Genomic DNA, 13244 nt, shown 5'->3' on the forward strand with positions numbered 1-13244 from the left:
TATCGTCGCTTACGTGAACTTGCCTCGGACAGAAATTTCATACTGATGACGTAAAATCTGTCCGGAATCTGGTCAGGAGCACTGATTGGTCCACGCAGTAGTCGCTCTTGTCGAAACGTCCCTTGCGGCGATTGGCGAAGAGAAACGTCTGTTTTGTCAGGCTACTAACTTAAGTCCGAAACGTAAAATCCACTCTAGGGACGAATCACAGTTTGTCTCTAGTCAAGGTAACAGAGTCTACTACTTATTAGTAAAATCCAACTACTGGTCTATTATCAACGCTGCGTTCTGATTGGTTGAGCTACTACGAGGCTATATGTTATACCCCACCAGTAGCTTTGAAAACCAAAAAAAAGGCGGCTGAATCGCGTTTTGCTAGCTAAAGTTGTTTTATCTCGATATTTTTGACCACCTAGTTGGATTTTACTAAAACAATTATTCCTCTCGCCCTCATGGCCTCTGAGTCTCTCGTGGAATAATTGTTAAGTAATATAAATTTTCTTATCTCTCCGTTAGGGTTCATCAAAGGCAAATGTTCACATGGAGTGGGACAAAATTTGGGCCCTCAACAAAAAGGTTTGCAACTGTTGTGATTTGTTTTTCAGTGTGCGTAGCATTCATTTCATGGATCTTTTTTTGTTTTACAGGTGATCGACCCGGTAGCTCCGAGATACACGGCTCTTCAGAAAGATGAAGTGGTCCCCATCTTCATTCCTGAAGCCACGGAGGAAGTGAAAGGATGTCCTTTGCATCCTAAGGTTTGTTTGATTAATCAAGGCTCTTATTTTAGTTCACTCTTGAGGAAACAGAAAGGGCGAAAGAAGAAGAAAGAAAAAAGATACCTCGACGCTCTTGTCAGTACAAGTGCTGTTTTGCACGTTGCACATGCGTTGAGAGACAAAACGTGCAACGTGCAAAACTTGGTGCAAAGTAACTTTTTGGTTCGTAAAGGGGATGTTACACGATACGATTCGCAACCACGATTTTAAGCGCAAAACAGCGTTGCAATGTTGGAACAATGTTGTCACTATTCCAAACAACATCGTAACTATGTTGCAACGCTGTGTTGCGTTAACAATCGTTGTTGCGAATCGTCTCATGTACTGCACCAGACGAATTTTCGACCGGTTTAAAATTCATGCGTTTAGGTTTTCCGTTTACACGGAATCAGTTTAACCCGTGCGAAAATTTAGACGCTTTGCCGTTTAAAGTTCCGTGTAAACAGAACGAAATCATTGAACGGCTCCGTGTGAACGAATTGTCCGGTCAGGTATTTCAGCCGGTCGAAAATTCGTGTGAACGGGTTACGTTGCCTCAGTTAGATTGTTTTCTTTGAAGAGCAAAACCTGCCTTCAACCTGAATATTATTTTAATTGACAGAACCCAAGCGTTGGAGATAAAGAAGTTTGGTATGGTCCCAAAGTTTACATTGAAGGCGCGGATGCTGTCACGCTATCTGTAGGCGAAATGGTCACGCTAATGAATTGGGGAAACGTCAAGATCACAAAGATTAATAAGTGAGCTAAAAGAATTATTCATCTTCTTTTCTCGCAGTAAGGTTTCCCTTTTGATTCTGTGAAAATTCGGCTACTCGTTAGTTTTTCCAGTTTGGTCAAGAAATTGTCTAATAGGACTGAATTGCTCACTAGTAAAATTAGCTGGGACGACTTCTTTGTGGAGGGATGGAGTTGATAGTTTTGATCATCTCACGTACCAGTTCTGCAGCGACGGACAAAGAAATAATATATTCCAGAATGTAATAGCACGTACGCACGACTTTTTCCGTTTCTCGCTACCTTGGAGTCTTGGTTCCTCCTTCTTCACCATAGCATGTTTATAGTCACTTATGCCCTGTAGCTGTTATTAATTTTGATGCCATTTTTTTTTAAGAACCCCCTCTGGAGGTGTAAAATCGTTGGAAGCTGAGCTTCATCTCGATAACAAGGTACTTAAGGCGAAGGTTTATGATTACTGAGTTTACATACCTGTTCACTTCTTTTAGAGGTAGAAGTTAAAAGACAACTCTTGTTTGTAAGACTAAGAACCCCTGGATATTGTCCCTAGGAAAGCAACTCCAGTTGGGTTTGACTACATTTGACAAAGTGAGTGGGAAGGAATAAATGCGATAAAGACTAAAAGAGCGCAAATTGACTTTTTAAGCGACGTATTCATTGCCGTCGCGTCGTTAAAGCCCCTCGTTGTGTAGTGGAGAGGTTTTTTTTTTTTTTCAATCAAAGGGTCGCATGCACCCATGGATAAAATTATTGACGTGACAAAAAAAATCAAGTTTTCGACTGGAAAAATGCATCTCATTGGGGTCATGAAGCTAAACTAGTGCGCTGCACATATACTGTACCTCGAAACATTTACAAGCGCTATATATGTAATACAGTAAAAACCTGCATAAAAGAACACGTGTTTTGGGGGTTCAGGCTGATTTTGTTCTTTTATATCGGGTGTTTTCTACAAAACCAGCCTGAAAATGTTCTTAATGTGTTCTTAAAATTGTTTCTAAAAATTAAATACTGCATAGGCTACCAACAGATGAAATCAACGTGCACGCACAACAACATAAATAACTAATGGACGGAACTAACCTTATCTGCATCAATCAAGGCAATAATATTAAATTGGGGGAAGGGTAGCAGTTCTGGTGATAAACACGGCAAAAGTCAAGCAAACTGAAAATGAACCAGCTCTCCCTCCCTCTTTCCATGTAACTATTGATCTATAGTACTGTAACCCTAGTAGGTTATTCTTATCTAACTGGCAGCCAATTGTTTTTTATATAAGAACAAATTTCATTTTTCAGACTGAATGTGTTCTTATGTATATGGTACCTGTTGTCCAAATTTCAGCCTGAGTGTTCTTAATCCGCTTGTTCTTTTATGTGGGTTTTTACTGTATACCTTACACAAACCTACAAAATAATATTTGAACACCAAGAGAAAGGCATAAATGTATTCTCCAAGGGATATTGTCATTGGATTTGAGGCGGTATTTCCCAAGTAACTCGTTACTTTCAATTCTCTTCTTTCCTTTTCACCAGTTTTCATCTAACTTATATTCCCCTCTAGGATTTTAAGAAGACTACTAAACTTACATGGTTAGCAGAATCGTCCAAAGCTCCACTTCTCCCGACGATTGCAGTCCATTTTGATAACGTCATTAGCAAGGCCGTGCTTACTAAAACTGATGACTTTAAAAACTACATCAACAAGGATTCTAAAGTAGGAAGTTATTTCGTTTGCGTTATTGTTCTAATTTAACTTGTCCGAAATCACCCGTCAATGAAAGAAGTGTTTCTTGAATGGTCGCACCATAGGATTTCATCCACAGACAAAAGGATTGAACTTAACAATACAATTCGGTACTACTTGTCGATAGCTTTCATTAGAAAAGTCACCCTTTAAGACTTCGTTCGCATATATGAATCACTGCTCAGTAGCTTTGAATTGAATAGCCACAACACAGGATTTCATCCACAGGCCCAAAAGTTAGAACCACCTTGTACAGCATAATAAACAGCACCACAGGAAAGTACTGCTAAGTAGCTTTCATTTGAATGGTCACAGCATAGGATTTCATCCACAGACTCAAAAGTTAGAACCACCTTGTACAGCATAATAAACAGTACCACAGGAAAGTACTGCTCAGTAGCTTTCATTTGAATGGTCACAGCATAGGATTTCATCCACAGACTCAAAAGTTAGAACAACCTTGTACAGCATAATAAACAGTACCAAAGGAAGGTTGTGCTTAGTAGCTTTTAATGGTTGCAATTAAGGAGTTCATCCAAAGACTCTAAAGTTAAAGGCACCTTCTAAAGTGCAGCGAACATTGCCTTAGTATCACAGCAAAGACGCAAAGGTAGCAATGCGAGGGATGAACTTCCAAGCTGTACTTTTTGTTCTTTTCAGCAAGAAATAGAAATGGTTGGGGATCCTGCGATGGCGTCCCTAAAGAAGGGAGACATTATCCAGCTTCAGCGACGAGGTTACTTTATATGTGATCAACCGTACGAGCCTCCAAGGTACGGATCATTATTATCATTATTAAAGCCTAGGCTCGAATTACTGAAGAATCCCGGATGTTTGTCTGGTGAAATATCTCAAACGAGGAAGAGAAAGGCAATTAAGATCGTAAGAGTCTATAAAAGTTCCGAATAAGTTTATAGAGCGGCCGTCAAATCAGTATTTTTGTCAGTGATGTTTTCGAATACTTTATTTCAAAAAAATAGTACTTATCTCTGTGTCTATTTTTTGCGTCCCATTTGACGCAAAATTGTTTGATATCTTCTTCACAACTTCACAGCAGCATTTCGTGTATAGTTAAATGCACTAATTAATGACTTCAGTACAGAATTGACCTAAAACAGGAGTATCCTCTTGACACATCCTCTTTAACCTCCAGCTCTTGGTTTCAAAACCTCTGATATTGACGTGTTTATTCGTTGTAGTCGGTATACAGGCCGTGAGTGTCCTGTGGTTTTGTTCTCTGTCCCGGATGGTCACACCAAGCCGTCACCAACAGCTGGCAATAAAGCTAAGGTGAGTCACCGAGCACGGCGTGGTTATGTGACACAGAGTAGTATTGCGTGACAGCCGCAAGCGAGTTTTTCATGATAGTGTGACGTGATTCCCTTTTTGATCCAACATAGCCGAATATTTCATAAATCATTCGACCCTGCTATGTATTAGCTCTTGTGTTAAAATTATTGAAAAGTCATAGCCATGTTGTGTGGTTAATGTGATCCAAAGACAAGAAGAATCTCTGTTGGTGTTAGTAGGTTGGTCAAGTATTAATGTAAAAACGCTTTTCATGGCGAAATAGCTTGCACAGACTGGTGATTTGTAAAGCCATGATGTCCTTGGAATAGCGCTGACTTTCCTGCACAAAGCGGGGGCAACTTATTCGAACGCTTGGTACCCGCGCATTCCAATCTCCATCAGTACAATGTTTGTGACCGATTACCATGTCTTATTGAAACATTTTAGCATGTACAATATCAGTTGTCGTAATAAATATTTATCTTGGCCAGTTGTTGCCTCTTTCCCTGTCTATTTTTGGGCGTCATTTGATTTCATCATCAGGGACCCGTGATAACGTTAAAATCGTATTGCTGGACCGGAGTATTTTCCACAGTATAATGTATTGACAATAAAAATACGTTGCATTTTAAGTCTATGAGGCCTTTGTCACCACTAAATATAAATGCGGGACGTCTTACAACCAAAATGAGGAGCTTGTGTCAAATAATGTTGAACTTATCTCGCGAATTAAGAACATGTACTACGGTAATTTTGGATCAGTCAACTTCCGGTACGATTTCAAGCAGGCATATACTTCCGGTTTTGTTTTCTGTTTTGACCGAAAGAGACTGAACCCTAGTGTTTTGTTTTATCCACGTGTCCAAGGTTTTCCCCGAGAGAGGGTCAAGAATTCCTCGGAAATTAGGTACTTTTGAAAGTATTTATTCGATTTTAATGAAGTGTACTGATACCAGGAATAGCATTTGAAATTCATAAAATTTCAGTGAGATTTAAAGACGAATCTAATCGAGTAAAAAATAGCTTCATGTTTTACGATCGATTGCTATGGGTTCGAGACAAAAACAAAAGTGTTTTTAAGTTTTGTGATGATTTCGTTCAACCAAAGCGAAACGGACATTTTGTGAATGACGTTGAGTTCATCTGTTTTCGTTGCCACTTAAGTCTGAGGAGTATTTTTTAGTTTGAAGGGATTGGTATGAAAATGATTTATTTTCGTTTTGGCCTCGCGTGACTGTTGTACGTGAATGGTTTCCGCTGTTCGATCCCACTACTGGTGGTTTTTATTTCAAGAGTATAAGATGTCAACCTTAAGTTTGTTTCTTTGTGTCACATTCTTTTAAACATTCCTGTGGGTAAAGAAACTATCAAGTCAAAATATATCTTAAAATTCGGTTACCGGTCGTTTCGATACAAGTTTATTCATTCGAGGTGTAAATAGTTCCACGTACTTGGCTTGGAGAACTAAGATATTCACCCTAAATGTTTTTCTTGTTCACTCGCAAACTACACTCAGAGTGAACACATCTTTGGGGAAATTTCACTGCTTGAGTTTGTATCGAAACAACCGGTTTCCTTCATTCCTAAAATTTCCTTGGATGATCACACAGGAATCTGAAGGACACAAAAAGAACGAGAGTAAAAAGAAAGAGAAGGGAAATAAAAACAACAAACCACCCATGAATGGAACAGAAGCTGCAAAGCCAACAGCATCAACTGAACAAGTAGAGAAACTGAAAGCAGAAATCACTGCACAAGGAGATAAAGTTCGTGGCCTCAAAACTGGTGGTGCTGCTAAGGTTTGTTATTGATTAACCTTAAGCCCAGGTATCCACATAGAAATTCTTCAAACTGATCTCCATACATTTCCTTAAAGAATTAGTTGTGAGAATTTGATAATAGATCAAGGCATTTTCTCTTGGGTGATCATTTTATTAATTCTCATAACTTATCTCTTGACAGTGTATGGACATTGTTAAGAGAAAATTGATCTTTGTCACTATTGGGACTTAAAGGGTTAAGGAAATGACTACAATGTTAACTCAGTGTGCTGTCTCTGTCATTACAATCATTATCACATCATCATCATCTGCCAACATCACCATTGTCATCCTAATTACAGTCGAAGCTCTCGCTTATAAGAGCCTCAGAAACTCATTAATAATTCGTAAAGAAAAAACAAAAGAAAATAATGTTTAATAAGTGTCTTTATATCTGATATAGACACGGCTTAACTTTACTTCCAATTTTTTAGATGAAAATAACCCCAAACTTAAATATTAGTGCAAGAACAAGTTGAATGGCAGCTTACGAGAGCTTAAAAACAATGGAAAAGTCCAGCTGGGTAGTCCCAAGAGTGGTTGCCGTCTCTTACGAGAGCTTTTCATTACAAAGTTTAAGTCACAGTTCCAACAGGGTTTCACAAAGGTGGTCATAACTAGAGTTGGTTGTTTATGAGAGTAGTCGCAAGGAGGATTTTGACTGTTTTAACATCATTAATTCATCACTCTTTGAATAAGAATATTTTTATTGGATTTTTGCGTGGGTATTGTAAATTTATGGAAATTCCATGACTAAGCTTATAAACATAATTAAATGTCCAGGAAGTTAAATTCCTTGTTTTGAATTAGCATAACAAAAAGTAAGTATTTGTGGAATTTATTCTGTTGCGATAACTTGTAGTTGTATGAAAATTCCAGCTGTCAATTTTCAGGTATATGATGGATGATTGTCTTTTGTTTTTTGCTTTTATAGGAGGAAATCGATGCAGCAGTGGCTGAGCTTTTGAAACTGAAGGCTGACTATAAAACCCTGACAGGAGAAGATCTTGCTGGTGCCGGTTCAAAAGGCAAGAAAGACAAAAAGAAAGAAGCTGGGAATAAAACTGAAAAGAAAGATGCTAAACCCTCAAAAAAGCAGGAGAAGATGACACAAGCTGCTAAAGTGGAGAATGGAGAAGGGGAAAGTGCACTGAAAAAAGTCACCAGGTGTGATATTGGTTCTAAGGCCCGGTTCAGATGCCGTACTTTTCATGAGCCGAACGTAATACATTGAGTTAAGTACATGAAAAGTTTGGTGTCTGAATCAATTTATAGAAATGCCTGTTTCAATTTGGAATGGCTCAGCTGTTCTCCTCACCTAGCCCGGGCGAAAATTTCCTCGTGGATCGACTTTGGAACACCTTTGATTCAGACTCCAAACTTTTCACGTACTGAACCTAATGCATAAATCCTTATAATGTATTTTGTAAGCAGTTTGGCTGGAATTAAGATTGGCGTCTGAATCAATTTAGGCGGTCTAAATAATTTGGGTCGGTCCTAATTCATGAAAAGTTTGGCGTCTGAACCGGGCCTAACTTGGAAATCTTTAGAGGTTTTCATGTAGTTGTTGGTTTTTTTTTTTACGTAATCTAGGTGTTTTTAAAAAATATACACCGCCCAGCCACACTATTCACTGTCCTTTCATCTCATTTCATTTTTAAAAAAAGGAAGAAGGAGAAAAAATAATATGTCAATATAACATTAACATATTCATTATGTTTATCATTCCCAGACCATGCTACCCTTTCCTATGTTGAGATGATTAATTTTGTCATTGTAATTTTTATGAGACATTTACCAGCGGGTAAATGCAGTTAATGGAGCATGAAGCCCCAGGGGGGTAGGCCGAGAAAGCCTGCCCCGTCTTAGGCTCGGTGATATCTTGAAAGCCTGATTCATTAAATGAAAGCACTCTATTCTTTAAGCAGAAAACAAAAGCTTTTCATGGCTAGAACCTCACTAATTTGTCGCATGTTTGTCATCGTGTATTTTCTTAGCTTCGCAAAGATTGGTCCCTGTTTTCAAAGCCCTATTCAGAGCTATTCATGGCTAGACCTTAATCATGATAAGTTGAGATAGTTTATAGTACAACTGTGCCTATTGGCCGTACTTTGAGACACTGTCTGACTATAAAGCTTTGCCAATGCCACTCCTAGTCATTATTTGGTTAGCTTGCACGAAAGCAATCATTTAAAGTAGTTTTGTTACCCGCCCTCCCTCCCTTTGGAGGAGTTGTTGTTTTGTTATGTCTCAATAAATTTTGGTGGGTCACTCCCTGTGGTGCGGTTAAGTCTGCGTTGCGACTTCCCCCAAGCTTTTGGCATTTCTTGTGTCTTGCCATCTTTTGAGCTATTCCTTTGCCTTAATCTTGTCCGATCCAGCCCGTGCGGCGCTGGGGAGATAAGAAAGGCTCTGCCAAGATTCTTGTCCTACCCCACGGTAGTGGGGCGATAAGTAAGGCTTGTGTTATTTTGTGCGCATAACCCGAAGTCGCTATAACCTGCCACAGGGCTGTGTCCCCCCCTCACTACGCCATCATGTAGTTGTTGTTTATTTAGCCTGCGTGCGTCATTTATTTGCGTGACGTTTGCATGTGTATCTTACAAGCGGAATAGTGACATTAATGAAATCCTGTGTTGTCTCCATTGAAATGAACCTCTGGCACAATGTTTGCTCTTGACTATTTAAATATTAAAATTTTACAAGCAAAAATGGATGTTTTTGAAATTTTCCACTGTGGCAACTATCAGGATTAAAAGAATTAATTAAAAATAGATTAAGAATATGTGATGCAGTAGGGTTGTCATTAAGTGCTGGCAAGGGGCTAAAAAACCAGCTACTTTGAGGTCTGAGCCATCTACTTTTGGGGGAAAATGGGTGAATTGAGGGAGTGAAAGCCTCAAGTTGCCTGCAGCACTTGATGGCCAAACCATGTACTTTTACACGGTTGTCGAAAGTAGCCAGCTGCCAGTGAAAATCGCCACCTACTTGGTTAGAATTGGCCGGCTACTCTGATTGGCGTTTCTTCATGGATGGCATTTTTTAAATAAAATATCCCTGGACTGGCTGCTTACTTTGACAAATCAGCCATTTACTTCAAAGCTTTCTGATAACCCTGCCTGTCTACTTTAAAACTTAATGAGACAGTATGGGTTGAAAAGGTTCAACATCTGTCTGGGTGGTGCTTCTAAGTTTTGTTTTTAGAGTATTTCAACTTAAGAGTCCTTTTTTATCTTCAGAGGTGAGCGGAGGTTTTATTTTTTATTTATCTTAATTTAGGCTTGGACTGGAGGCTAAGAAGGAAGAAAACTTAAGTGACTGGTTTTCACAGGTACATGATTTTCTATGAATAAATACCCAATAGCTTTTTTAATTTAATAGAATAATTATCATTAATAGTGTTTTCTGTAATTGTGTGGAGCATGTGCAAGGGGGGGGGGGGGGGGAAGGTGGTTGTCATTAATTTTTGAAATGTAATGTGTAGCATTCACAGCCACCTTGCATGAAGTGACATTATGCAAGATTATAAATTATAATAATTATGATTATAATTATAATAATTTTATCACTTATATTGTGCAGGTATTCATACAAATGATCAAATGCACATTACAAACTACAAACCTATTTACAATAAGCAAAACAATAAAAATATATACACTTCTGCCATAAGATGAAGATGATGCCATTTTACTACTATAGCCAGAATCCTTCTGGGCTTTGCTTGTGCAAATTAGGGCTTTTCTAATTCATACCTTACTATGATTACCAAATTTAAATGTGAAAGAAAAACCTTAAAAGATTCTGGTCAGAGTAGTAAAGTCATGCCATCGTGCAAATGACCTATTGTGTGTTAATATTGTAGAAGTTAGTATATCCAACTGTTATATTATATTTTTCAAAAAGTAGTTTTCATAGGACGCTTAAGTTTAACAGCTTAACCCTTGCTGCCAATATTATTAGTCCAATGACTTAAACATTTTTGAAGGTTTATTAGTGTTACAATAATCTTGTGGCTTGTTATTTTCAGGTTATTACAAAGTCTGAAATGATTGAGTATTATGATGTTAGTGGATGCTATATTTTGAGACCGTGGTCTTATGCTATTTGGGAGAGAATAAAAGGTATGATTCAATTGAAACTATATTAATTTTACAACCCATCTAAATCTTCATGTATAGTATTTCGATAAGTTGAATTAACTTGATATTCTTGCATTAATTATAGTGTCATTTTTTTAAAATAATGAGCAGCAAAACACTTCATCCTCTTGTGATCTGCCAGAAAAATATTATCTTGCTTTAAAAAAAAAGTTAAAAATAGGGCAATGCACTGATTGTCAAATGTACCTTCTAGCTAATTGTATGCTGCTTTCTTTTATTAATTGGAAGTGAAGTTTATCTTGTCATTTTTTTATCTTTTCAGATTTTTTTGATGGAGAAATAAAAAAGCTTGGAGTTGAAAATGTTTACTTTCCAATGTTTGTGTCTCAATCAGCACTGGAGAAAGAAAAAACACATATTGCAGACTTTGCTCCAGAGGTAATGTTTGGTGTGATGTGTTGACCTTTCAACTGAAATATATTGTTGAAAAACAGCTCACTTCTTTTTTCTACAGTCACTACTTGAGCAGTATGTGTAATTATGATAATATTTTTTTCTAATTATTTAACTGAGGGAGCCCATTCCTTATTAGCCCGGTGGCTTCTCTTGGGCTTCCTCGCCATGAGAGTTTACATAATTAGATTTTTATTTGATTTGTACAATTTATGGCAACAAAACAATAAACAATAAACAGTAACTTCTCTTTCTAAAATTATTGGCTAAGCTAGTGAGAATACACTGTAAGGGAATAGTTTGAGCGTGAGGCATTGCCCGGGAGAAACGAGAAGAGGAAAAAAAAAGTCAGGGAGAGCAATTGGAAGGAAAGATGATGCCCTTCTCCTCCTCCTCAATCTTTTGTGCTCTCAAATCTCTTTTCCCCCATGTCTAAATCCAGCCTGATACACATGTTAAAAGGAAATTTCTACCAAAGACATAATGTCTTGATTCCGAAACAAAATCTCCTTGTTAGTGCTGCGGGAAATGTTTGGCACATGGTAGGGAGATAGTGTGTTTTTTTCTTCAGGGCTTAAAGGAGTTTCCTTCCTGGATTTTTATCATTATGTATCTTCCAGACATTTGTTCTAATCTTTGTAATTATTTTTTATTTTTTTGTTTTTCATTGCTTTTACCATGGTAGGTTGCTTGGGTAACAAAATCAGGCCAGTCCGAGTTGGCAGAACCAATAGCAATCAGACCGACGAGTGAGACTGGTAAGATAGAGCTGATTCCTTCGAAATTCACTGTTCACGGGGTTGCTTCAAGCTTTATGTCTTCACAGCTTTCAACAATAGAGTTTACAGCTGTAAATGAGAGACTACCAACTTAGTAGACCAATCAAGTCAAAAACTAGTGCTTAAAACAGTAAGAACTTTGCTAACTTCCAGACATTTGTTCTTATTTGCTTGTTCAGTTATGTATCCAGCCTACGCAAAATGGATTAAATCACACAGAGATCTCCCGCTAAAACTAAATCAGTGGAATAATGTTGTGGTATGTAGAAGAACCTTTTTAACTTTTTAGATAAAGGGCTACTTGTTTGATCGTTTTCTTATCCTTAAGCCTTGCAACTTCATAGCTCCTCAGTGATGTCTTCCCCAACTCCTTCCCTAGGCTATCGTAGTTTGTTTCCTCTTGCAAAATGGTGGTACTTCAACTCTTTTCCAGTGGTACTCCTCATAGTGATCTTGAGACTTCCCCTCTTCCAACTGCAGTGCTACAGTAGAGTGTATTAGAATAGAAATCGCTGTCTCGGTGTCTAGGAACCTTCCAATAGGGAGCTTAAGCAATCACAATAGCGACGGTAGCAAGGGTGGCAAAAAGGCTATAGGTTTGGATTGGCAAAAAAACAACTTTGCATGGGCGTCACACTTCTTTCCCATTATTCCACTACAACAATGTAAAATGTCCTAATTTCAAGTTTTATTGACAATGGTTTCTTTTTCTTTTTCCTTTTGTGGACTTATATTTAGTCTTATAGCATTCAACTTCAGAAAAATAAAATTGGTAACATTTGACAAATGAAATTGAGTTAAAGGAAGTTAGGGAATAAAAGTGATTAATTTTGAAACAGTGCAAATTCACTTTTTAAGTGATGTTTTCACCACCATTGTCATCGTGGTTACTTAACTTCCCTGTTTCGACAATGCCACCTAAAAGCCTCTAGCCTGTTTTCATTACTACTAAAATTTATTTTGTTCTTTGCCTCTTGCTTACAGGTCTAGTACCCTGCTCTTAGTTTAGGTTGTATTGAAATAATTATCTGTTTTCTTTGTTACATTGTTATAGAGATGGGAGTTCAAACATCCCCAACCATTTCTAAGAACAAGAGAGTTCCTTTGGCAAGAAGGACATTCTGCCTTTGCATCTTATGATGAAGCAGTTGAGGAGGTAAAGATAGAAAAATTAACATTATGGGTGGCCAGAGAAACCTGCAATCCTAATCTTTAGGCTGCTATTACGCTTGCGTGGCACGTACAGTGTATGTAGCATTTGCTTGGACTTGTGCTAAGCATGAATGGAATGTATAGAATGCAATCAGGTCCCATGTTTGAACCTTCTATCTCTTGAAACTAATTCAAAGCAGAGTATTGGAGGAGAAGCATTTGTATGGACCTCACCCTCACTCCCTGATGATCCCTAATCTTTGGTTAAATAATAACTATTTATTGGTGACATCATAGGGTGTTGTCCACAAACCTCTAATGTTAGGATTACATGACTGGTCAATTACGTCTATCTTCCTAATTGATTTTATGCACTAAAGGGTTTCA

The 13244-nt window shown here is 37.9% G+C and overlaps 1 protein-coding gene across 1 annotated transcript in view; it reads left to right on the top strand.

The window, feature by feature from the left end:
* LOC140925327 (bifunctional glutamate/proline--tRNA ligase-like) overlaps positions 1-13244 on the top strand; it is a 36358-nt gene that overhangs the window by 8624 nt on the left and 14490 nt on the right. Inside the window, exons 12-26 of the mRNA XM_073375330.1 lie at positions 517-576; positions 648-758; positions 1381-1517; positions 1891-1945; positions 3078-3230; positions 3921-4033; positions 4460-4550; positions 6161-6349; positions 7305-7537; positions 9650-9701; positions 10401-10494; positions 10796-10911; positions 11612-11684; positions 11885-11964; positions 12760-12861. Coding sequence (XP_073231431.1) covers positions 517-576; positions 648-758; positions 1381-1517; positions 1891-1945; positions 3078-3230; positions 3921-4033; positions 4460-4550; positions 6161-6349; positions 7305-7537; positions 9650-9701; positions 10401-10494; positions 10796-10911; positions 11612-11684; positions 11885-11964; positions 12760-12861 — 1659 coding nt within the window. The remainder of the gene's footprint in view (positions 1-516; positions 577-647; positions 759-1380; positions 1518-1890; positions 1946-3077; positions 3231-3920; positions 4034-4459; positions 4551-6160; positions 6350-7304; positions 7538-9649; positions 9702-10400; positions 10495-10795; positions 10912-11611; positions 11685-11884; positions 11965-12759; positions 12862-13244) is intronic.

This window comes from Porites lutea, chromosome 14 (genome assembly GCF_958299795.1).
Source record: "Porites lutea chromosome 14, jaPorLute2.1, whole genome shotgun sequence".
NCBI lineage: Eukaryota > Metazoa > Cnidaria > Anthozoa > Scleractinia > Poritidae > Porites > Porites lutea.